A 25,889-nucleotide genomic window follows, 5' to 3' on the forward strand; every position below is an offset into this window, starting at 1 on the left:
TGCTCAGCTGCAGGGACCCACACTGTCATCTGGAGAAGCTTTCTTGAGAAACTCCAGAAAACAGAGGCACAGGGATGTGGACTGAAAAAACTATAGGCTGGGTCGGGGCCAAACAAGCTTCTGTGTGGTGGGCCCAGGGGCAATACCCAGTATGGACCAGGTCACTGAACCTCCAGCCACCAAGAAGATCGGGGCTGCTGTCATCCCCGTTTTACACATGGGATAACTGAGTCACAAAAAGGGCAGATGACTTGCTCAGCATCCCACAGCTAGTAAGTGCTGAGGCAGGATCTGAGTGCAGCCTGGGCTCCAGCCACTACCGAGTCAGTGGGGCCAGGTGGTTGGAGTCCAAGGCAGAGGGGGCTGCCTCCAGCATCCTCTCCAGGGGAGGCAGCAGCCATGGCCCTGTGGGGCCCTTCCCAGCCCCTGCTTTGCCACGAGGTGGGGAGAATCCTTTCCCTCAGAGAACAGGGTGGTGGGACTTGTGGCCACTGCCTTCTCTGCTATCAGCAGGAGGCCAGGTGGGGCCTGGGGACCCAATTCTAGGGCTGGAAGAATCTTGAGATCCCCAGGCCCTTGAATTTTGCATGTAAAGATACTGGACAGCTTGGACCCATGAAAATGGGAAAAGAAGAAAGTTAATCCTACACCAAAGTTGGTTGAATTTATATAAGAAGATAAGGAAAAGCCCTCATGTGAAGGGTAAGAACAGGTACGCACTGAGACCATGCTCCCGTCTCGTCCTGGACCAGAGGCTGCTGAGCTGGTGCTCTTGGCCCACCAGGCCTGGAATGCACTGTGGCCACTCCTTCCCTGGCCACCCCGCAGGGTTGAGCAGGGAACTGTAACTCCTGCAACTCCTGGGACTCACCACGAAGGGAATGCCAGATGGTCAACAAGTGACCATCAAAGTTCTCAATTACAAAGAACATAATTGCATCTTCACCAGGGATTCAGAAGACCCTTTGGTAATCCTGAAGCCCCCCAGAACATTAAACAACCACTTGGTTTCTAGGGTTGCCATGTGTAAAGGCTGCCACATAAACAGGGCACAGGCCAGCTCTGAGTTGGATGGAGAAAGAACGGTGTATGACTGGACCCTGTGGGCCTAGGCCCCTCCCAGGCCAACAGGTCACAGGCAGAGCCTCCTCTTACCTCAAACTGTGGCCAGTTCATGGACATGCCTGGCCCATGGTTGGCTCTGAACCACCTCAGGTCCTCCACTGCGTCGGCAGCTTTGATGCTCTGCTCCAGGTCTCGGTAAATGTTTTTGTAGCTAAATCAGAGACAGAAGCGTGACTCTTTTTGAAGGAAGGGAAGGCCAGCCCTCAGCCTCGCCCAGGGCCTGCCTAGAGCTGGCGCCATGGTCTGCAGCCGCACGAGAGTCGACTTCACAGGGCAGATCAGACCCCTGCCCTGGCTCAGCTGGACGGTCATCTGGCCGTGATGCACACAGAATGGGACAAACAACAACCACGGCGTGGAAGCCACAGCTTCAGCTTCTGACAAATCAAACCAGGTGGCAACAACCTGGCTTTGCTCTGTGTCAGATAATACAAAAGGTGCTGGCATCTGGGCCACACGGGCCACCAATCTGTGTGGTCCCATTTAACCAGGTCCAGAATTCAGTGTCAGAAAGCTCCTCCTCATCCCTTCAAAAAAGCAGGAAGGTTTACACTCAGCTGTGCAAAAACAGTAAACGAAGACTGGCCAGTGCTGTGGTGGCTGCAGACCCCATGAGCCACCTGCGGGGACTCCTGCTTCTGCTTGAGCGCTCAGAGCAGCTTGCCTCCCTAGGAAGCTGACCATGTCAGACAGGAGTATGACTGCTGCGGGTCCTGGTGTTTTCACTTCTCGTCTGTATGGCTAGCAAGTCAGTTACCCTCTCTGGGCCTGGCCTCAGTGTCTTCCTCCGCTGAGTGTGCATAATGTCACCTGTTATGGGGTGAACTGTGTCTTCCAAAAAAGATAGTGGTGGAGTCCTAGGCCCCAGTACCACGGAATGGGCCCTTATTGGGAAATAGAATCTTTACAGAGGTAATCTGTAAATTAAAAAACCACCTTTTTATAAAAAGGGGGAAATTTGGGTACAGAGACAGAGGGAAGACAATGTGAAGACACAGAAGACGGCCATGTGACTGGAGTGATGCGTCTCATCTACAAGTCAAGGAAGGCCAAGGATTGACCCCAAACACCAAAAGCTGGAAGAGGCAAGGAAGAGTCCTCCCCTACAGCAGAGCCGTCAGAGGGAGTGAGGCCCTGCTGACACCTTGATTTCAGAAGCGCAAGAGAAGAAACTTCTGTTGTTCTAGGCTGCCCAGGTTTTGGTATTTCATTATGGCAGCCCTAGAACACTACTACACCATCTCCTCCCCAGGGTGGCTTGGAGGACTAAGGAAAGCAAGGCACATCAACCGAGGACAAGCCCTCGCACGATGGGAGTTACTCCACCCGCAGAAGAGCCTGGCAGCCCCAGCCCTGCCCCGGCCAGTGGTGCAGCCTTGGGCAAGTCCCTTAACCACGCCAGCCTGCTCCCTCATCAGCAAGATGGGGAATAATGCCCCTACTTCATAGACACTCATAAGGATCCATTAGTTGTTGGCAGAGGAGCTGAACAATCAATAATCGTTGCTTTGGGTGTTTTTCCTATTAGAAGGAGACAAAAGGAATGTAATTTCCTACTCACGACAAGCTTTAACTTGTGAGTCATTTCTAAATGGCTCTGCTTATGTGGATGACAGAAGTCTAGGTCCAGGGTTAGCACAGGCCTCTGCCCTGACGAAGGTGTCATGGGACCAAAGACAAGGAAAGTATGGAAGGAATATCACAGCCTCCACGTCTCCGTTCAGAACTGAGTCTCTGAGGGTCTGTGCTGCCCAAGGCTCATAACCACTGGAAGTCAAGGAACAAGCTGGCAGCCAGCTGCTCTGGATTGAAAGGACCTCGTAAAGGTCCTCAAAGAAAGGCCATCCCGGGGGCAGGGTGTGCCAGCCTCGGAACTGCTCGACTTGCTCCCGAGTTGATTTCAAACGTGCAACTGTGGCGGGTCCGAGCCGCGGCCCTCCCTTCCTGCCCAGACGCAGAGGACTGCACCCAGAGCTGGCAGAGAGTGGCAGGCAGCCATCCGACTCAGGCCAGCGAGCAGCTGTCCCAGGCAGTAGGACACTGCATGGCCACAGGCAGGCTTGGCCAAAGGGCCCTCCCTGGGCAGGGGAACTTAAGACCTTCTGACAAGCACTGCCACCCCAAGGCTGGAGAGCAGCAACTGATCTGTATTCCAAAGAAACTTTCCGCTGACTTCCCTGGGATGTGCTTTTCAGCTAAGGGACACTTACCTGGCCACGTTCGACAGGTCTAGGTGCTTCTGAACCTCCAGCAGAACTTCCCGGAAGAAGCGCAGGCGCTTCTCCTCAAACTGCTGGCACTGCTCAAACACCTGCTCCATGCCCTCCATGTACTGCGGCGTGCCCTGGCCCAGCTCCTTCAGGGACTTCTCATACTTCTCTTTGGTCTACAAGAAAGTCCAGGCACACGAGTTGAAGACTAACTTCCACTCAGCCCTCTTCCCTCTGACCGAGAGCGAGTGAGCCAGCCTCTGCACCACCCTGTCCATCACCCAGCCCTTGTCCCCCTCCACCACTTCTGAATCCATCAGCATCTAGACTACTCCTCAGGCAACCCTGCATCCAAGAAGCACCCGATCTATTTCCTTTGCCCCGCAAGCTCCTGCCCAGAGGACTCAAGCCCTACCTCTGCTCCTGAGGGGCACCCACCCAATCTGGCTGTGAAACAGCCCTCTGCACTCCACACGCCAGGCCCCCCAGGCTCATCTTGGATGCTCTCCCCACCACCAATGTAGCCCTTGGGGAAAGCTGCTCCATCCCCCAGCCGCCCCAGATTCCAAAACCCAAAGAGCACAAGCTCCAGAGTCTGACAGAGTTCCAAGTTCAAGTCCCAGCCCCTCCACTTCTGAAATGCAAATCACACTCCCGGCATCTGCCAGGGCTCTCAGCTGGAGTAAGACCCAAACAGGTAGCCACTGGGGAAGAGGCGGTCACTTGGAGCCCAGTGTGCGTGGCCTCGAGCCCCACGTCACTCGCCCGTGTCCTCTCTCCCACGGGGAAGGGCTGAGCCTCGGATCTTGCCCACAGCAGAAGTGGCTTGACAGTTACCTTAAAGGCAAGATCACAGGGCTCCAAGCGCCAGACAGACCCGTGGCCAAAGCCTATGCCGCTCGTTTTCTGGGAGCGTCGCTGTCCTTCTCAGAAAACGGAGTACTTCTACTTCACAGTATCCTGATACTCAAATGAGGTGACAGACAAGGACACCGAGTGGCACCAAGGCATTCAAAAGAGTCCTAGTCCCGTTTCCTCCAGCCCAAGACATCCCCAACACAGCTGTTCGTCCCCAGACTGTCCTCAAGAAGGGGTTTTACCAGAAAGAAAATATGAATATAGGTATGTCCTATTCTCAAGGGTGCCTAGGGACAGTGTGTCATGTTTTTAGCCTAAGAGCCATGGCTAAAGTTAGCACATTTACCTCGCAGGGATGTGCCCGGGGTCAGTAAACCCATGCAGTCTTCCCTGCACCCCACATGTTTTTTTTGTTTGTTTTTTGTTTTTAATATTTATTTATTTATTTGGCCGCACCGGGTCTTAATTGCGGCCCATGGATCTTAGCTGTGGCATGCGGGATCTTTTTAGTTGCGGCCTGTGGGATCTAGTTCTCTGACCAGGGATTAAACCCGGGCCCCCTGTATTGGGAGTGCAGAGTCTTAGCCACTGGACCACCAGGGACGTCCCCCCACCCCGACATGGTTTTGACAGTTGCTGGGACCATCAAAGTGATGGCAGCCTCCGAGGGTAAAGTTAGGGATGGCAGGGCTGGGGCCGCTCATTTAACACAAGCCTTTTCCACTATCAAGACCCTGAAAAATGGGGGCTGATCACGGATGGATGGGCTGGCCACCTAGGAACTTTGCTTTTCTGTTCCTGACGACAGCGTGGGACCTTCTGAGGAAGCAATGAACCCTCCCTGAGCTTTTGCAGGACCCCATGCTTTTAAGACCAAGCCCTGGCCTCAGGGCCCAGCCCCTGCCACCTCTAGAGCAGCTTCTCTGCGCCCATTTGGGATCCAAGTCTACTCGCCACCTCCCCTGCTCCTCTCCCAGACGACTTTCTCTGACTCATGCCCTGGAAGACTCCCCTTTATGCTCCAAAGAGACCCTCTTCTTGAAGCCTTCCCCAACCTCCAGAGAGCAGGCCTGCCCACCCCCGGAGTCCCCACTTCTGCCCCTCACCCCTCGCCTGCTATCTTTGGTTCCTTGTTCTCTTCTAAGCCTCCTGCCTTGGCTGGGCTTGGGTCCTCTATGACCCCAGAAAAAGGTCATCCCTGCCAGAGTTTGGGCATCCCCAGCAGGAGCATGGCTCCATAGCTGCTCTGGTTATTCATCATCATCAACTGCCCATGCCCATATGTGCGAGGCCCCTCGCGGCAGCTTGAGCTCAGAGGCCCAGAGACAAGCAGCTGTGGGTTCAAACACCAGTGGTGCCATCAGAGTGACACACAGCAACCACTTCTTGGGATCCTTCACCATTCGGTAACCTCCCTGGACCCCTGGTCGGTGGGGGGGGCTTCACCTGGCCTGTGCTCACGAGCAGCCCTGTCCCAGCACAGGCCAGGTAGAGAGCACGGTCATCGGTCATCGCCATTCGGGGAACTGCTAGCACAGAGAAAGTTCCCAATAAATATTCACGGAGTGAAATGAGAGGCAACCCTCACCCTCACGTGGACTGTAATACTTAGCACAGAACGTGAGAGGTTCCTTTCTGATGGATGCTGCAAGATGCAGTCACTGCCTGGCCAATAAGAAACACAGAAGGACATGTGCAGCCAGTTAGTGTTGGTTTTTAGAAACTGCTAAGAAGGGCAGCGGTAGTGAGTTGCCCTCCTCTCCAGGCCAGCTCTCAGCCTACAAGGACCATCGTGCCCCGAGGTCACTGGCCAGACCACAGAGGCAGGGAGAGAACCCTCTACAAAGTGCCCTGGTCATCCTGACATGTGCCTTACGACTGACCTCAGGCCCTGGGTTTGTTTTGCCAGTGTATCAATTTGGTGGAGTCTGTTCTGGGTGGTTGTAAAACATGAAAGGCATGCATCTCTCTTTCACACACACACACCTGGGTATGGAGATGCCTCATCTCTCCTCTAGGCACTTTCCTGGGCACCCAATTCCCTGTGTACCTGATGACGGCAGCTCCTAGAGTCCCCCCAGCCTGTGTTCCTTGAGTCCAGGTGCCCCCCACATTCAGCAGGTGGCCCCAGGTTCCTCACCTGATCCCATGGAGGAGGCCCCCAGGCTGCTCCACAACCCCAGGTTCCTGGCTCAGGCCCAGTCTTAGAGACAGGCGCGGGGGTGGAGGGATTCTCCCCGAGGGATTCTGACACGCGCTCTGAGCAATGAACCCCCGTCTCCCACCCTCCTTGCTAGGCGAGGACACAGCAGTGAGGAGCACTGGAGAGGGCACAGGCTCTCCCAGGCTCACATCACTGGGTGGCAACTGACTGCACCTCTCCGAGGTTCCTCCGTTTCCTACGTCACAAAACAGAGATGACACCGCCTAATTCCCTGGGGCTCAGTGATGCTCATCATCCGAGGCCCGAAAAGGTGGGCAGGTAGTAACACATCAGCTCGGGACTCCTGCTTCCCCTTTCGGGGCCACGACCTATTCCTGAAGCGCACCTCCTCTCTAACGTCACCTCTTTCTCCAAATCCAGGCTGGGACTCTCTTCCGTGAACACTGTGTAGCAGGGCAGGCCCTTGACAGGGGCAGCCTCCGGCCGCCCAGCCCTTAGAACAGAGCAAAGGAGGAGGGTGGGGCTGGGGGCCAAGCTGGGAGCCAAGGGCACAGGCCCAGAGCCTTGCTCACATCAGCCCTCCCCTCCCAGGCTCTCGAACCTTCTCCCGGTGGCTCCCTGCCGCAACGCCCCAAGCGCCTTACTTGGCCTGCGTTGCAAGGCCACCTGCCGGCCACCTGGTCCTCATAACCCTTCAAACCAGCGCACCCGTCAGCTCCCCGCTGCTGGCATCCACAACTCGTGTCCTGCACAAGCTCTTCCCTCCCGCTGCCCCACTGCCCTGTCCCCCGCGCACAGGAGTTACCCGTTGCCCCTGCCTGCCCAGAACTTGGGTCTGCCCCGGTCCTGAGGTGGGCACTAATGGCTGTGGCAAGGTAAGGCGTGACCTTGAGGGCAGGAATGTGTTTCATTGATGCAGCCGTCTGTCCGAGCATCCGACCAAGCAGCGACAAAGGTACGCTGCGTGCCAGATACATGAACGGGTGAGGCATGTGCTCTCAATATGTAAAGAGAAGTGCACAGTTTACCTTAAGAACATCTTGCTTGCATTTTTCTACTTTGTCTTGCAATTTCTTAAGCTGTTCAGGGTTGAGGGATGGATCCGCTTTGCTGTTGGTTTCTCGTGATATTGCCAGCTTCTCCTCTTTGCACGCTGCGTGGTAGGCTTTCTTTGCTGCTTCTACCTACAGGGAGAATGAGCTCCTGAACACCACGTTTAAAGTTCAAAATCCTCGCTAGAGGTTACACAGACTGTGGGAAGTGCTTGCGCTCTCAAGAGGAGAGGAGAGAGCAGGTACAAAGCTGTATGTTCAGTATAATTACAACAAGTACAACAGAGGAGTTCATTCACCAACTATTGACGGAGCGCCTGCTTTGCTGTCAGGAAACATGTAGGCAGTAGGGGCACAGTGCCAGTCAAAGAACCTGGGCTCTCATGGAGCTTACCGTCTAGCTGGGAGAGGCAACCCCAAGAAACAGTGCAAGTACAGAGTAAATTAGAAGGTGGCAAATGCCAAGGAGGAGAATAAAGCAGGGAGGAGAGGCAGGTGCACTGGGTGGGTCTGGGCTGGTAGAGCGGTACATGGAATGGTTAGAGAAAACCACGCACTTGACATGGAGCAAGAATGTGACGGAGGTGTGGATCTGAGGCAAGAGCTGGCAGGCAGCTGGAAACCTAACGCAAGAAGAGTGTAATGCTGGGAGGCAGGGTTATGGGCACATTCCACACGCACACATGTGTATATACAGATATGGATGTGTGTGGATGTGTGTGTATATATGTAATTTAATAGACACTTCTTACTTGAGCCAAAGTCACAGATTTCATTCTAGAGAAGAAAGATGAGTTTGTAACCACTGCCTCATGAGGGAGATAGTGTCATTACAAATGGGACCAGAGACGAGAAGGAAGAGAAAGGAGATGTGGCAAAAGCCAAGGCACAGAGCAGAGAAGGAAAGCCTGTTGTTACAACCTGAAGACGGAGGTCTGTTCCGGGTGATTCTGAGAAGGAGGAAGGCGGTGCAGCTCCTGAGAAAAGCCAGTGGCAGGAGTAGGGTTGGAAGAAAGTGGCAGGTCCACCCTGAGCCTGGGCAGACCAGGCTGCAGGTCCTCATGTGCTGAAGGCTGGGGGGTAGGTATGACAGCCTCCAGCAAGCCAAGGCTGGGTGAGACTCAATGGTTTCCATTTGCTACTTTTACAAAAATGAATATCAGCATCATTGCAAATTTGAGAGAAAAACCCAGACAAGAGAAAGAACAATTTAAAATTATCCTTTTTACTAGTCCAGATGGACTTTTAAGTCTCTGTAATAGACAATTTCCCAGGGTTGTGGGAGGCATTGTTGGTGGTTAAGAGCTAGGGTTTTCCATCTAGGATATTAATTACTAGCTCCTGAGTGCTACCAACAGGTCTTCTAAAACTGTGCTATTCAAAATGTAGTCCTTAGACCAGTGGGCGTGGCATCACTTGGGAGATTAGAACTGAGCATTAATAGGCCCCGCTTCTTTTTTTTTTTTCGGCGGTGCCACGTGGCATGCGGGATCTTAGTTCCCCAACCAGGTCCTCGTCAATGTAAGCACTGAGTCCTAACCACTGCACCACCAGGGAAGTCCCATAGGCCCTACTTTGGACCTACTGAATCATTATACCTGGAGGTGGGGCCTGGGAATCTGGGTTTTAGCAAGCTTGCTTAAATTTAAGAAGCACTATTCTACAATAGTTTAACCTCAGATAATTGGCAACTGTGGATTTAATTTTTTTTTTAACTTTTTTTTTAAGTATAGTTGATTTACAATGTTGCTCCAATCTCTGCTGTACAGCAAAGTGACTCAGTTTTACACAGATACACGTTATTTTTTTAATTTTCTTTTCCATTCTGGTTTACCCCAGGAGATTGGATATAGTTCCCTCTGCTATACAGTAGGACCTTGGTGTTTATCCATTCTAAATGTAATAGTTTGCACCGATTTAATATTCTTGATAGACCAGAACGTTCATGACATGGAGTTATTGGGGGGAAAAAAAAAAGAGAGAGAGAGACAGTTTGGGTTTTGAGCTCTACGCCCTGTGTGTGGTTCTCATCCTGTTTCCAAGACTGGGAAATGGGTTGATACGGATTATGTAAAGGAGGCACATAAAGCACTCAGCGTCTTGAACATGGGTAAACATTAGGCACCACAGGCTTCGGGCCTGAGCGTGGGCCTTTGTCTACCAGCTGCAGCATTCTGTGCCTAAAGCTGAGGCAGGAACCCCTGGGAGTGCAGGAGGGGGCGCTGCAGGTGGGAGGCCTGGCCAGTGAGAAGCAGGCTGCGGGGGGCCAGGCAGGGGCCTGCAGGAGGGATGCACCTCTTTCAGCTTCTTGGCCCAGGGCTTCTGTGCTTTCCGAAAGCCATCTTCGGCTTCTTTGGTCTCCTTAAAGCCTCCCATCATTTGCTTGTGAAAGGCCTCCTTCTGCCAGTTCTTGATCTTCTCGAAGTCCTCATTCATCAGCGAGGCCTTCACCTCCAGGTGCAGCTCGCTCACCTTCTCTGCCTCGGACATGACGGCCACCCAGGCCTTCTCCACCGTCCCGTACTGAGGTCCTGGCACAGGAGAGAAGCTGGTGGGTTAGTGGGCACTGCAGGGCCCAGGCAGGCCCTGGGGATGGGGATTTCCTCTGCTAAACTCCCTCAGCTGTTGGGATGGGGTTTTAGGCCGGCAGGCTGGCTGCCTGGCTGGGAGGTTTCCTTTTGGTTGTTTCAGATATTTTTCTCTCAGTGCCGTTCCTTTTTCAGTTCCTGGGATGAAGAAAAGAATAAGGAACTGAAGCTGGATCTGTTCTTTTGTTAGGGAAACTGGGGGATTACACACATTTCCTTTCTGTAAAGTCACTGAGCTCTTGAAAAACTCAAGTTTCCTCATCTTGGAAGTTTTGATTTGCTTAAGGCTGGCTAGAGAAGGAGGGCCTTCTGGAATGAGCTGACCTCTCTGCCAGGCCACTCTCAGCCCACCCGCGCGGGCTCCTGCTGGCCCCTGGTTCCCCCTCCACTGGACCACACGTTCTCCCAAGGCCCATTCATTCCATGCAGAGCAGGACCCTGGGAACTGCTTGTTGAATGAAGGACTGTCTCCTCAGCAGAATGGAAGCCCTGTCCTGGGGAAGGAGAGGAGGAGACAGGAATCTACTCTGGCCCAGACAGAATTCTCTAGATAGCAGTGTGGGGTTGCCTGGGTCACCCCACTCACTGTTCTCAGGAAGAAAACTCCTAATGTGGCCCGTCATTTTGTTGAGGGTGTGGCGTGAGGTGATGGAGGGAGAGACAGGCTATAACAGAAGCTGAGGACGGAAATGGGAAGACCGAGCGCCTGCCCTCAAGGCGCCCCCTGGGGTCAATGACTGTTGGAGCCGGGTAATGACACAGAGACGCATGGTGTGTGGGTGAGTGTGTGCAGGTGGGTGTGTGTGCGCGTGCGCGTGCGTGTGCGTGCATGAATAAACATAGAACATTAGCCCCTCTGAACCTCTAATCCCTCGTGTCTACACGACGAGCAGCTCCCTGTCCTGCCTAGGTCTTGTGGCAGGATCCATAAAGTGAGCGGGCAGGAGTGCTTTAGGAACCTCAGGTTCTGAATAAACAGAATGGACGGCGCTGACAGCTGGATCCTGAGAGAGGGGATTCAGGCAGGTGGAAATAAAATAACAACAGTTACCGTTTCCTGAAGGAGCTGGCTCATCCCCAGTCACTCCTCACCCAAGCATGGCTACCCCACTCCCTGGCACCCACTCTGTACCATGGCACTGTGCTAAGCTCCACAGAAAACCTGTTTTGGCAACAGGTGAAACACGGGCAGCTGGTCTAGACCCAACTGAAGTCGCCTGGGGGCCCCTCGCCCTAGCCTGGTTTCCGATGGTCAGCTCCCCTGAGGACAGTCAGTCATGGTAGAAGAGTCTGCCCCAAAACATACCCTGAGAAGCCCCCGCTAACCCACTTCTGTCCCAGGAAATCCTATAATCAATCGAGCTCCCCCTCTACTGCTGGGAAGTGCATTCTGAGCACAATCCATATCCACAGCAGCATTGTCACTAAGCTCTAAAATCTTCTGAGTTTTTGCTGGGGAGGGAGGGGAGGCAAAACCTGCATCATACGACACCTGTAGTTATTCCTGTTAAAATTCAATATTAGAAAGCCTGCCAGATGTCACCATCTAGTCTTATCTGACTTACTACTTGGCCAAGCTTACAAATAAACAGCCTGAGTGTCAGAAACCATGGTGCTGAGCAGCAAGGCCTTTGACTGGATAGGAGCCTACTCAAGTCTGGGCCTTGAAGGAGCTGTTCTTTGTTAACTCGGCAAGCGCAGCACGTCCTCTGGACGACAAGGACTGCCACAGGAGTCTTGGATGCTGTTCGAGGACAGGAGGCCTGTGTCCCCAGGAAACGGGAGGAAAGCTCATGCAGGCTATGCTGCTGGGTGATGAATCACAGCCCCCCGAAACTGTTAGACAAACTCCTGCCCCGATCTTCCAAGAGAGGAAACTGGCTCAGAAAGGGTCCACGATTTGCCCCGGGCGCCTGGGGCTGAGATGCCCTGGGCGCCTGGGGCTGAGACGTCCTGTGTGGTGGCTTCCCTACCCTTGTCCACAAGCTGCCTCCAGCGCCGGGCCCACTCGGTGAGCTGCTGCGCATACGCCTTCTCGATGCGCGCCCGCTCGTGCAGGCAGTTCATGAGGTCGCTGCACAGGCGGTGGCCATCCTCGATCCGCTTCACGGTCCGCTTGTAGTTCCCGACCTAGGAAACAGAGCCACGCTGTGAGGCCTGGGGCCGCAGCTGCAGAAACGGCTTCCACGCCAGCCCGGCTCTTGGGTGCTCATGCCCCCCTCCTGTTTCAAAGGCACCCTGCGTTGCTACATGACCAGCTCCCCGTTTTTATCACTAGCAGAAACACGCAAAACAGTGATTTGGAGCTTCTCAATGTCCATGCGGCCAGCGTCCATGCTCTGACCCGTGGGTCAGGGAGGGAGACAGGCCAGAGTGGGAAGGGCTCTGATGGAGGGAAGCGAGGGGCTGAGGGCACCCAGAGGGCATCTCACGCAGCTTCCCAGAGTGGGTAATGTCTAACTAGAAAGATGAAAAACAACAAAAACAGAAAAATAATTTTTTAGTAACTCAGATTAAAATGATTTTATAATTAACATTATAGACTCTTGGCTAAAGGCCTTTTGAGCATTACTGGAATAAGCAGGTTTCAGGTGCCTACTGCTGATATGTCATCACATGCTAGATTATTATTACTTCCCAATTAGAGCAACAAACACTATTTCCCACTTTCTGAGCACATGCTAGGGACCACAGTAGGTGTTTTACACCCCCAAAATTGCCACTGCCCTAATGAGTAGGAATAACTGTCCCCATCTTAAGATGAGGAAACCAAGGCTCAGGGAAGTTACATTGTTTTCTAAGATCCCATAGTCGCAGTCCTAGAGGCTGGGCTGCAGCTGAAAGCAGGTTTTCAAATGGTTCCAGGTAGGAGTCTCGATGGCAAAGCTCACATTCTTATCTGCTTTGACGAGAGCCAAGGTGAGGCTTGATTACTTTATCTCACATATGAGAGGAGAGTTAGTTTATCTAAATTATAAATAATAAAAGAGTAATTGAAAAGAGTAATTGAGAAAATATTAGCAGCTAATTTGGAGTGAAAAATCAAAGTGTTCCGTATGTTCCATTCATTGACCTGCTGATTAGAAAGGATACCATGTAGCTGATACTGGAGCACTTGGAGGAAATATGACAGAAAAATGATCGACTGTATTTTCAACCCTTTCCTCCCAACTGTCTTCAAAAACTGTAGTCACCTTTTTGTCAGTTTTTCCGTTTCTAAATGTCTCTGCCTGGCTAATCACTCTCATATTTCATCTCCATTTAGAGTCAATCTGAAAGCTCCTGGAGAACATGGAGGACTAGTTCCCACTGCTACAGAAAAGGGTACAGTCCCCTCTCTGCCATGTAGCCTGTCTAACCCTGATTTATGAACAGTGCAAACTGCCTGAGTCCCTCCCATCTTGTGCTGAGTTAGCCAGGTGAAGAAGAGGCTACAGTGGAGTGGCAGGAAGACCTTGCAAAGAGACAGAACACATGGAGATGGGCATCGGGAGAAAAGGGGACTGTGGTCCCTCCAGGAAGGGCTGTCTCTGAGGCTAGAGCTCTGGACAGGGTGAGATGACCCCACTCCCATGGGAACCAGAATCCTGGGGAACAGCGAGGATCCCTGGAAGGCAGGTAGTCTGGGTGGGCTTCTCCAGAGGTCTGGTATGATTTCCAGCAGTCTTGCTGAAGTGCACAAACAGATCTCAGGCCCCACGATCAGTTATCGTTTCCTCCACAGGCTCCTCCCGCCCAGGCATGGCCTAGCTGCTACCCCCAGCAAGGAGAGCAGGTCACCAGCTCACCAAAACACAGAAGGTGAACCTGAGTTTTCAACTCCAACCTTCAGCAGCCCCTTTTTAGGAAGGAGAAAGCAAGTATTTCACAACCAATTAGAAGTGACATCACATGTTCACTTCCCTTAAAATAGGGCCTTGCTGGGCCTCCCTGGTGGCGCAGTGGTTGAGAGTCCGCCTGCCGATGCAGGGGATACGGGTTCGTGCCCCGGTCTGGGAGGATCCCATATGCCGTGGAGCGGCTGGGCCCGTGAGCCATGGCTGCTGAGCCTGCGCATCCGGAGCCTGTGCTCCGCAACGGGAGAGGCCACAACAGTGAGAGGCCCGCGTACCACAAAAAAAAAAAAAAAAAAAAAAAAAAAAAAAAAAAAAAAAAAAAAAAAAAATAGGGCCTTGCTGTCATTTTGAAATTTACAGCAGGATGAAAAAAATAACCAACAAAACACAACTCAGTATTGCTGAGCTGGTGGCAAGAAGAGCTAAGATAATCACAGCTCAATACAGACTTGACAGCCGACAGGAAACCACGATGTAGATCTGGTTTTCATCCCACTGTTACCAATAATATTCATACTGGCAATCAATATTAAAATATGTTGGCTCTTCAGAAACCTGCCCGCCTGATTTTCAAAACCCTTGTAAAAAGATTTAGGGAAAAGAAAAGGATATTTTTAACAAGGTACACATTGGTACAGCCTATCAACACATACCATAGATACTGTTCTTATTTATTTATTATTTGTTTTATTTATTTATTTACATCTTTATTGGAGTATAATTGCTTTACAATGGTGTGTTAGTTTCTGCTTTATAACAAAGTGAATCAGTTATACATACACATATGTTCCCTTATCTCTTCCCTCTTTCATCTCCCTCCCTCGATACTGTTCATATTTAAATGACAATCTTGAAATCTGAAAAGCAGCAAGGAATAGGAAGGTTGTTCCTGGAAGCACGTGTTTTAGGTTTAATGCGGGGCCAAGGGGAAAGGGGAGTGCTCGTGACAACAGGCACTGCGGTGCTCCAGCAGCACCGGCCCTGCTGTGCTTTGCTCAATGAAAGGCTACATGTGGGCTTGTGACAGACCATCACTTCAGTCCACACACGGGGACATTCATCAGGTTTCACTGTTTCCATCTCCATAAACCACACAGCAGCAGAGCAATGTGGCTTTCCCACTCCCTAAGCAGGGTGTTGACCATCATCCTAAGAGCAGAGCCACTGTTTGTTTCTAAAATAAGACAGAGTCAACATAAAATAAAAATCACCCTTTACAGGTATAAACTTAGATGAGTTCAGATGAATGTATACTGTGTATAACCATCACCGTATCAAGGTACAGACTACTTCTACCTCCCCACAGGGTTCCCGTGCACCCTCTTGCAGTCAATCTTCTCCCCACACAGCCCCTGGCAACCACTAATTGATTTTTGTCCCGTTTTCACGACGTCCAGGATAAGTGGCATCACACTGTGTGCAGCCTGGCTTTTGTGACAGCCTCCGTCACTTACCACGGTGCTTTCGAGACTGATCCACGTTGCTGCCTATATCAGTAGTTCACTCCATCTCATCGCTAAGTTGTATTCTACCGTATGAACACACCACAATTTGTTTACCCTTTCATCCTGTTTAAGGACATTTCGGTTGTTTTTCGTTTGGGGCAATTATAAATAAAGAAGATATCAACATTTCCTATAGGTCTTTGTGTGGACATATGTCTTCATTTCTCTTGGGTAAATACCTAGAAGTGGAATTGCTATATGGTAAGTGTATGTCTAACTTTATAAGACAAAGTGGCTGTACCACTTTGCATTCCCATCAGCCGTGTATGAGAGTTTTAATTACTCTGCATTCTCACTAGCACTTGGTATTATCAGGTTTTTTAAAAAAATTATTTTAGCCATTTAGTATGTAGCAACATCTCATTGTGATTTTAATTTGCATTTTCTTAGTGTCTAATGATACTGGGCATCTTTTCTTGTTCCTATTTGCCATCCATGTGTCTTCTTTGGTAGAGTGTGTTCTCTTTTTTAAAATGGAGGTATAATGACTGTTTTGTAAAATGCAAGAAAAATTAATTTCAAATATATGATAAACTGATAATACATTAAAGTCAGGACATACATGGTTAGGTATTTCTGCTCTATCAGTTTTGTAATTAAAAAGCTTCTCTCTTGCTTCTCAAAATACTAGCTTGTTTTGAGATGGCCAAATGACAGATAACTTTAGGTAGGAATTGAAAATAAACAAGCTTTCTTCCAATCCTTATTATCAATTGATTTGTTCATAAAATGCCCATTTTAAAAACTAGGTCTGAAGCCATCTATGTTCCTAACTTCCTCTAAATTCAGACTCACCCCCTCAGATACCAAGGTGCTAAAGACAGATGTTCAACATGCAAGTGCCTGGGTGCAAGGGGGGGATACTCCTATTCTCCCCTCAGGAGCCCACCTGGCCGAAGGAAGGGTGAGGGGTGGGGCAGGTATACTAGAGGCAACAACCAGACTGAATTTTCAAGGACAAGTGGATGGATTAAAGGTGAGGTAAGGGAAATGATTCCCGGCAGAGACAATGTTGGCAAAATGAAGAAGGTGTGACAGCATGGAGACCTGGCTCTGGGAGAAGCCCATCAGGAACAGAACGTGGACCACAGAATGCAGGGGGGTGACAAGAGACTGAGCTGGGCGCTGGGTACAGCAAGTGGTGTGCGAGGTGGGGTCAGTCAGATGGTGAAAAATCTTGAGGGTCAGGCCTTCATCCGAAAGGGTGCTGTGCTCAGGGAACGATGGGGTTCAGGAAGGTGAAGCCCCTGGAGGGGAGGTATGAGTAGCCTGCTGACTCTGGGGCACAGCAGTGGAGAGGAGAGCAGGAAAGCAGGAAAAAGGAACTGTGCTGTCCTCCAGGTGGCACGTGCGGGCGGCACAGAGGTAGCAGTATCCCAACTCTCAGGCACCTCAGGGTTGGGGAGGGGGGGGTTCCTGCAGGCTGGACCTATCAGGCGGAGAGAGCGGAGTCCTACTCCTTTCCAGAGTCCTCCAGAAACCAGTCTCCCGCCTCCCTCCACCCAATCACCAAAAGGCCTGCCTTGGGCTCACCAGGAGCCTGACCGGTCCTGTCGTCCTCCCTGGAATCTGGGTCGCCCTACCCCCTTCTACCCTCAGTGCCCTTCACCTCGGCCCAGAGGCCCCTTGCTGCCCGCCGTCCTCCCGGCTGCCTGTGAGTCTGGCTCTCATCATTCCTCTGGCTTTCCTCTGCCCCAGGCCCTGAGAATCCAGCGTCACACAAGCCTTGGTTTTAGTCAGCTAAGACGAGTCTGGGGCTGGAGTTGCAGACATCCCCTGGCAGAAACTGCGTAATCAGGAATCAGAGCAGAGACAGTGGACTCTGCCTAAAAACCAGCGGGTTTATAATTACAGGGGTGCTGGGAAGGACTGTTCAAACAGGTCGCACCAGTTCCTCATTTATCCTCTGGGTGTAAACAGTCTGGAACTGCCTTTCACAAGGACACTGGAGAATGTTTGCTTCTCCGACTTTACAGCCTACTTACCTTGGCCAACTCCATTCTGTGGAACACAGTGGCCAAAGGCAACAGGAAAGCTGGAGGGTTTCCGCAGGTCAGTGGGACCCCTGGGATCCCAGGTGGATGACAGGAAGTGCGAATGCGGACGTGCAGCTCCTCCCACCTGTTGGCCCCCAGTGCCTGCTCAGTTACCATTACCTGTGTGAACTGCGGGCTCAGGTCAGAGGACCTATAGGGTCACCCCACGTACATCTTCCATGTTATTCCTTTTACCCTTCTCTTTGGTCGGTGACCATCGAGCCCATCTCGCAGACAAATTGCGTGATTACAACCAAAGTCCCAGGGTGAAACCAGTGGCCCAAGTGAGAAGGGAACCCGGCAGGAACACCCCAAAGCTCACGCTCTCCCACCCCGTGCTGCCTTGGCCCTGAGGCATGAATCTCTTCCCTCCGGTGGCTCATCTCAATATCACAAAGAATCCCTGTGGACTCTGGATGTCCCCAGGAACCCCAGTTGAGCTTCTGGCTGTCTCACTGCTGACTTGATGCACAACACAGAGGGTGCTCCTAGGCCTGTGGCCCAGACCACCCTGCCCTCCCCCAGCCAGCCCCTCTGCCCATGCCACCCCCAGACGGCCTCACTGCCTGCCGTCCTGGGCCTGGGCAGACCAGAGCCCGCAGCACACAGGACACCAACCCCACGCACCTTCCGATGGTGCCGCAAAAGTACGCACCTTTGTCTTTCTTCACCATTCTTTCTCAACTGCCTTCCACTCACTGGGTCTTGTCAGGCACTCAATAAAAATGTGAAAGGTAAAACCATAAAGCGACTCGAAGAAAATGTAGGCAAATATCTTTGTGACTTAGGGCAGGGCAGGATTCCTTAAACAAAATTTCAAAAGTAGGGCTTCCCTGGTGGCGCAGTGGTTGAGAGTCCGCCTGCCGATGCAGGGGACACGGGTTTGTGCCCCGGTCCGGGAAGATCCCACATGCCACGGAGTGGCTGGGCCCGTGAGCCATGGCCACTGAGCCTGCGCATCCGGAGCCTGTGCTCCGCAACGGGAGAGGCCACAGCAGTGAGAGGCCCAGCGTACAGCAAAAAAAAAAAATAAATAAAAAATAAATTTCAAAAGTAAAAGCCATAAGGTTACGCACACACACATCCGTGTGTGTGTGTGTGTGTGTGCGTGTGTGCGTGTCCAAATAAATTTTATTACTTCAAAAATTATGGATTTCTGTTCAGAAACCAATAACATGGACAAAGTTAACAGATTCAAATACTGTCTACTAATCTGTCTAAATTGTCCAAATTGACAAGGGACTAAAATCTGGAACATCCCAGGAAATCCTACATATCAACATGAAAGAGAGGCCCCCGGGGAAGACGGGCAAAGGTATGAAGTGGTAACTTCAGAGAGAAGTGGAAGTCCATGGGGCTAAAGGCCTGAGCGAGATGCTCACACTCGTGGGCCTGCCCATGAGAGCAGCAAGGTAGCTCTTTACCTGTACAGACTGGCACACTGTAGAGAGCGGGAAATGCCAAGTGTGGGGCGGAGCTGGGCACACAGGACCCCTTCTGAATACAATGGCGGAAACCAGCCTGGGGCAAGCCTGTGACAGCCAGGCAGTAATTAAGTCACTAAGCATACACATGCCCCAGCCACATGGCTCCGGAGTTTTATCCCCATAGATATGTTGGCTCAGGTCACAGGGCACGTAGGGGTCTCCTCCTTGGGGAATGCATGGGTGAATGTGGGGGGCACCCCAGTGTGGCAGCAAGAAGGAAGTGCAGGACTGTGTAGACGCCGCAATGGAACAGACCTCACACACAGTGCAGAGGGGAGAAAAAGAAACAGAACGGCAGGGCACAGGATGCCTTGAGGCGAATTAAAAATAGCTGCACATGGGGCTTCCCTGGTGGCGCAGTGGTTGAGAGTCCGCCTGCCGATGCAGGGGACACAAGTTCGTGCCCCGGTCCGGGAAGATCCTACATGCTGTGGAGCGGGCGGGCCCGTGAGCCATGGCCGCTGAGCCTGAGCGTCCGGAGCCTGTGCTCCGCAAGGGGGAGAGGCCACAACAGTGAGAGGCCCGCGTAACGCAAAAAAAAAAAAAAAAAAAAAAAAAAAAAAAAATAGCTGCACATGAAGCAAGGGTACAAAGTTTACAACAACACATGCTCACAAAAGCCATATTATTAGAAAGGGGGGGCTTCCCTGGTGGCGCAGTGGTTGAGAGTCCGCCTGCCGATGCAGGGGACACGGGTTCGTGCCCCGATCCTGGAAGATCCCACATGCCGCGGAGCGGCTGGGCCCGCGAGCCATGGCCGCGGAGCCTGTGTGTCCGGAGCCTGTGCTCCGCAACGGGAGAGGCCACAGCAGTGAGAGGCCCGCGTACAGCAAAAAAAAAAAAAAAAAAAAAAAAAAAAAAAAAAAAAAGAAAGGGGGAGGGGTTAGGTGCCAGGAGCAGGGAAAGAAATGGAGAAGGAGGTGGTGCTGAACGAGTCCCGTCCTACCTGCCCCAGTTTCAGCTCTCTGCTAAGGCTCAGCTGGTCTTCCCCACAGAGGCTACCCTGACACCGCCTGCCATCCCTGCTGGACCACCAAGAGGGTGGGCCCGGATCGCCTGCACTAGCAGATAGGCGACACCAATTCCCCACCATGGGGTCCTGCTGGCTGGTCCACCTGGGGGCCACGAGGGCCCTTCCAAACACTGCCCCCGTGCCCCACAGTTGTAGCTTGTTTCACATGGGTCACAACTGTGCATGTTAGCCTCCCTGCCCCAGCTGGACTGCAAACCTCTTGGTAACAGGCGCCACACACAGAGTTTTTCCATCAGTGGCAGCATCATAATAGAGCACACCTACACTTTGCCAGGCAGAGTGCTCACAGCTCTACATGCAACCTCATTTAATCCTGTGATGATCCCAGGCAGGAGGATTTTACAGACTAGGAAACAGGTTTGAAGAGGCAAAGTCACCCATAATCATGCAGCCAAAAGGAGGCAGACCCTACCTTCTAGAACCTTTCTCAGGCTGCGAATAGAGAGCATGTAGAATGAAGACTTAACGGGTCCATATCAGGTGATGTGTATGTTTCCAACCAGCCCTGCAGGTTCCAGGAAAGGCCACAGAGTTCAAGACTGCGAGGCAGTATGTGAGCCCCACTCCTGAATCCCCGATTCCCCTTGGTGCCAGTGAGGCTCACGCCAGGACCCCCAAACCTGTAAACTACTAAGACCGCTTGACAAAGATGACCTTGATTTTACTCTCAGAATGCTCATGCTCTTTAACCTGTGACTCTGAAGTCCCAAGCACCAGAGCTGCTCCCTCTACACCCTGGAAAGACAGGTCCAAGAGTGAGCCAGCTGTGCCAAGCTGACCGGACAAGAAAGAGAAGCCGCTGGTGGTGCCCCTCCAGGCATGTGCACTGAGTCAGAGACCAACATTCTGTCCAAAGCTGCTACAGTATGCCCAGAGGCTCCAGGAGCTTCTCAATCAGCCTGAAAGATAAGGATGAAAGACAAGCCTGAAGAGGTGGCCATCAGCCCCTGGCCCTCTCTGATGAGGCCACCTTTCCTCTACCCCCTCTCATGAGGGGAACAGCAAAGAGCTGGCCCTGCCCTGAAAGAAATGACCAGGTCTCTCTGCCTACGCTTCTATCCCTTCAGCTGTACGGCGGATTTTGTGAGGATGTATGCACTGGTAAGTTCACAGCATAGGGTGGGTTTCTTCCCAGTCAGATGTGCTCTTAGCCTGGGGCAGCCATCACTTGACAAGACCTGCCATTTCTTTTTTTTTTTTTTTTTTTTTGCGGTACGCGGGCCTCTCACTGTTGCGGCCTCTCCCGTTGCGGAGCACAGGCTCCGGACGCGCAGGCCCAGCGGCCATGGCTTACGGGCCCAGCCACTCCGCGGCATGTGGGATGCTCCTGGACCGGGGCACGAACCCGCGTCCCCCACATCGGCAGGCGGACTCTCAACCACTGCGCCACCAGGGAAGCCCCAAAACCTGCCATTTCTTCATCTTGTCCCTCCAGACACAAAATGAAGAGAGGGGACAGGATTAGGTGACCTCCAAGGGACCTGCATAATTCCAGGCAGCTGGCTGGCTACCTCCCAAAGCACTCAGAACTCTCAGTTTTTGAGGGTCTGGCAACACCCTCTTGCCACTCACAAATACGGGGTGAACACCTACTGTGTGCCAAGGACTATGAAAGGGACTAGGGATGCAATGGTGAACAAACTGTCATCATCCCTACCTTTGTGGGACTTCGGTCAAGTAACAGTTACAGATGGTGGCAAGTCCTGGAAGGAACACTCCAGGAGATCGGGGCTGCCTGGAGGAAACGATGTTTGAGGTAAGAGCCGAGGGACCTCTGGGGCAAGGCCACTTTCTGAAGGCTTGAGGCAGCATGTTGAGGCCCACAGAGCATGAGCTATATGCGATGCCACCCACTCCGTGAAGGTACCCCCTCCCCAGCAGCTCATCCCTCCCTCTTACTTTTGCCACGATGTCTGCTGTCACATGCAAAATGTGGTAACATATGGGTTTTGAGGGCAAGGACTGTGCCTTTATTCTTCTCCATCCACCATGCCAGGCACACAGAGAGCACCCTGTAATATCTTCTCAATGCCTGAATGATGCTGGGAGCAGAGATTCCGTTCCACGTAGACAGGAGGGGACTGAGAAGTTGCTGAGTGCCCAGCTAGAGGCACAGGCAATGAAGTAAGTCACGATCCTTTATTTATTGAGTTCTTAATCCAGTGAGTCCCTTGAGCTCTCCCCACAAAAGCTAAAAAGGATCACCTCTCAGCACATCATCAGATATTAACTCCACAGATGACAAGTGAGCAACTAACTAACACTTCTGCCAAGCACAAACCAGCAGGAGAGCCTCGCAGTTCCTTCATTGCACTTGCACGGCTTTCAGTCAAATTGCAGTTCCCAGTCAGTTTATCTCCACGTCCCGCCATGTCCAGGCAGGCCAAGAGGACTCCAGGACTGGGCCTTTCAGTGCCACTACTTCCCCACCCGCATTCCCTGCGGAGTGCACAGCAGAGGCCATATCCATACACACCAGCAGGACCAGCAGGGCCTCCCGTCTCAGGCACCCTTCTTCAATCCATCCCAACCCCTACTCTGAACCTCCCTTTCCAAACAAGGGGTCACAATCAATCTTAAGGTTGTAAAATCTGTGATGTCCTTGAAAGGACCAAGGAGTAAGGCGTATCCTTGGAGAACCATGAACTCTGTGCCTTGCTCTCAATCTGCTCTGGCAGTCCTCATTTCTACAGGATTCCACTTCCAGTTCTCCAACCTACCTTCCAGCTCACCCACCATCTGGGCTCCCAATTCGTCCTGCACTGGAACAGAAGGTCTAGGATCTTCTCACCTCAGTGCTCCCCTGAACCTGACCTCACCGGGCTCCCCATTCTCGAAACAGGGTAATGCAGTTTACCTGGCAGGGCCCCAAGAGGGTTAGACATCAAGGCTCCGTGCTGGCCTGCTGCTGCTGTTGTTACGTACAGCCTCAGTTTCCAGCCACCTTGAGCCTGACCTGTGTGCTGACCCAAACTAGTCCTGTCACTGCCTCGGGCCTCACTCAGTCCCCACTCCTGGTTTTCAGATCTCACCCCCAACACTTACCAGCCCTATCCCCTGTTCCTGGATTCATCAAGTAGGAGGGTGAAGAAACTGTAGGTCATCACCCTTTCTGTTTGAGAGCTTTAAAGCACAAATCCCAAACTTCAACAATGTTAAAAATAACTGCATTGTCAATCTTTAACCTAAATGTTCAAAATGACAAGCTGAGAAATGGATGAAATGGAAAGTGAGAAATTCCAGTTCTCAGATCTAACTCAAGGCAGAACAGATAATAACGCACAGAGGAAGGATGTGTTTAAACAAAGTTATTTTAGACCTGAACTCCTCCTCAAGACTGGTCAGCCAGGCTCACCGCGCTCTGCCCTCTCGGCACATGTTGCTCAGATGTCAGGATAAAGGCCCAGCGACGCCTGGGGACTTGTTCCTGAGCACAGCACATGCCCCACCTGTGAGCCACCGCCCCGAAGACCCTGCCCTGGAGCGCCCAGTCTCCCTGGCATGAGTGTACGTGCACACACTCATGCTTCAGCCAAGCGTCCGGGAAGCAGCCTGAGCGTACGGCTGCCTGGTAACCAGGTCGCTGCCCCCCTTCCTGACTCCTGTTAAAAAAGAAAACCCTCCGCCACAGGACACAAGCACCTCCGCCCCATCTCCGTGCCTGGGTCCCTCAGCACCAGGCCCACCGTACGCACCCACACATTGGTATAAAGGTGTCTCAGTGCAGCCAGGCCACCACAGGCTAACTGAGCGCCCAAGACTTCTCCAGTTCTAAAATCATGCATTTCTATTTGTTACTGAGTAGAAATGGAAAACGTTTTCTCCTACAGGGCTTTCAAAAGTTACTTTGACATCACTGAAATCAAGAGAGAAAATAAAAATCTATCTTCAGAGAATAAGCTTGACAGCAAAACGTCTTGAGTGTTCGAGTCTCTCAAGGCCAGAGCTGAGCGGCTCGCTAGCTGGCATCTAGAACAATGGCATTTAGGCAGGGGAGGGGCAAGCCTGCATGGACCAGGTGAAAGGCCACCTGATTGGCCCGTCTTCGCCTGTCTCCACGGGTGCAACGCTCACACGTGAAGAGGTGACGCTTTGAGACCACTCGGGCTCGGAGACATTCGGACCCTGGCACTGCGGGTGTTATCTATAATTCTCACAACCATCCTGGCAAGTAGGAATTAGCAATGCTATGTTCGCGCCTAGGACACTGAGCAGGTTACTTCTCTTCCCTGAGTCCTTAGGGTCACACACTAAGAAACGCTGGCACCAGGCTTGAACCCAGACAGGACGCTACTTCCTCACGCCGAAGCAGAGGCATTTAAGTACGTGGCAGTCACTGCAAAGGAATACCTCTCTCCTATAAGGAGCTCCCAGGAGGCTGAGAGCAGAGGCAGGAGAGCAGTTCTAGAGAGCAGGTGCTTGGGCCCAAATCCCAGCTCCACCCACTGCTAGCACCATCACACCACCCGAGCCTCAGCTGCCCCACCTGTAAAGTGGAGCTCACAATCGCAGAGGCAGTGGAGAGGACTGAGAGCACCCACGTAAAGCAGAGCAGGCGCCTGGCACAGAGCAAGTGTGCAATAAACGCTGGCCGCTATCACCGGTTTTCACTGCTAAACTTCTTGTTGTGGGTTGACAGTCCCACAGAGAGTAGGCAGACCACAGCACAGGGCTTGTGGGCACACAGCTCCACAACTTAGCAGCGCGTACACACCCACGCATGGGGTACAAGGGGCGGCCAGAGTCACTGCTCTCCTGGAGCCACCGCTGACACAGTGCAGTCCACCCGCTCAGGAGGGAGGGCCCTCTTCCACATCCTCACAGCATTTGCCAGATGTAAAAGTCACTTTTGTCTGTTTATTCATGCTGCACCCTCAAGGCCTAGAATAGGATCTGGCACATAGTGGGTGCTCTGTAGGTGTTTACTGAAATAATGATATCTGTTCAGTATTATGGCTATTTGCATACATATTTTAATTCCAAATATTTGTTTGTAAGCTTCTCATGAGCAGGGCATATCTTATTACCCAGCATCAAACCTTATCCTTTCTCTGATTCACTTGTACATTCAATCAACAATCATTTAGCGTGTCAAGCACTGTGCTAAGTATCAGATTCCCAGGGAAGAATCACGTATTTGCCCCTAGGGAGTTCACAGCCTAGAGGGAGAAGCAATCGGTACAGCATGCTAGGCAGGCAGGCAGGAAGGCTGCCTAGGCCTGCCAGGGAGGACCAGGGAAGGTTGCCCGGAGGAGGGGCTCCCCGGGAAAGAAATGGAGGTCAGGCTGGAGAAAAGACCACCGCCCGCAGCCCCTACCCTCCCAGGCAGGGAGACAGCTCTTGGTGGATGGGAGCCTGGGGGGCTCTGCTTGGCTGGAGCCCAGGGCAGAGCTCCTTAGGAAGGGCCAGGTGTCCAGCAGCTGCCAGCACATGCTCAAGTCTTAGGCATGCTAAAGAGTGCGGCTTTACTTTGAAGGTGACGCAGAAAAGTGAAGGTTCCTACCCGGGGCAGGGAGTTGCACAGGTTTGCTTTTCTGGATGGGCTCCCCTGGTTGCAGGGTACAGAACAGATGGAACATGGCACAGGGGAGGCTAGTGCCCTAATGCTTGGTCATGGTTCAACAAATACTAGTTTGCTTGAAAGAATGAATTAATGGTTCTATTTAAAAACTTTAGTGAAATAAAGGTAAGCCACCAGCCTGCTGGGAGCTATGTCCAAGTGCTGTGGAATAGTCATAAGGCTGACACACCCACAGCAAGGCTGCCATGCAGAGAAGTCCATCCAGATCTGTGTATGTGGGAGGTGGCTGGAGAACACATGGAATGGACCACTGCTGCTGAGAGGCAAGGTGACAGTTACTTTCACACACCTCGTGCTTCCACTCACGGCACCCACCCAACCGCCCATGACTGCCCGCCACTAAAAATGTTGGCTCTGGGGTCCCAAGACTGTGCACTCATTTTGGGACCCCAGGACTTAGCCCAGGGCCTGGAT

General features: G+C 52.1%; 1 protein-coding gene across 2 annotated transcripts in view; it reads right to left on the reverse strand.

The window, feature by feature from the left end:
- Positions 1-25,889, reverse strand: part of PACSIN2 (protein kinase C and casein kinase substrate in neurons 2) — a gene marked incomplete at its 5' end in the record, with an annotated part of 40,316 nt that overhangs the window by 9,494 nt on the left and 4,933 nt on the right. For both annotated transcript variants that reach the window (XM_079715161.1, XM_079715160.1), the window contains 5 exons: positions 1,156-1,276; positions 3,336-3,511; positions 7,386-7,541; positions 9,705-9,940; positions 11,971-12,127. In XM_079715161.1, the coding sequence (XP_079571287.1) occupies positions 1,156-1,276; positions 3,336-3,511; positions 7,386-7,541; positions 9,705-9,940; positions 11,971-12,127 (846 nt within the window). The remainder of the gene's footprint in view (positions 1-1,155; positions 1,277-3,335; positions 3,512-7,385; positions 7,542-9,704; positions 9,941-11,970; positions 12,128-25,889) is intronic.

The sequence above is a fragment of the Hyperoodon ampullatus genome (genome assembly GCF_949752795.1).
Source record: "Hyperoodon ampullatus genome assembly, chromosome: 11".
Classification (NCBI taxonomy): domain Eukaryota; kingdom Metazoa; phylum Chordata; class Mammalia; order Artiodactyla; family Ziphiidae; genus Hyperoodon; species Hyperoodon ampullatus.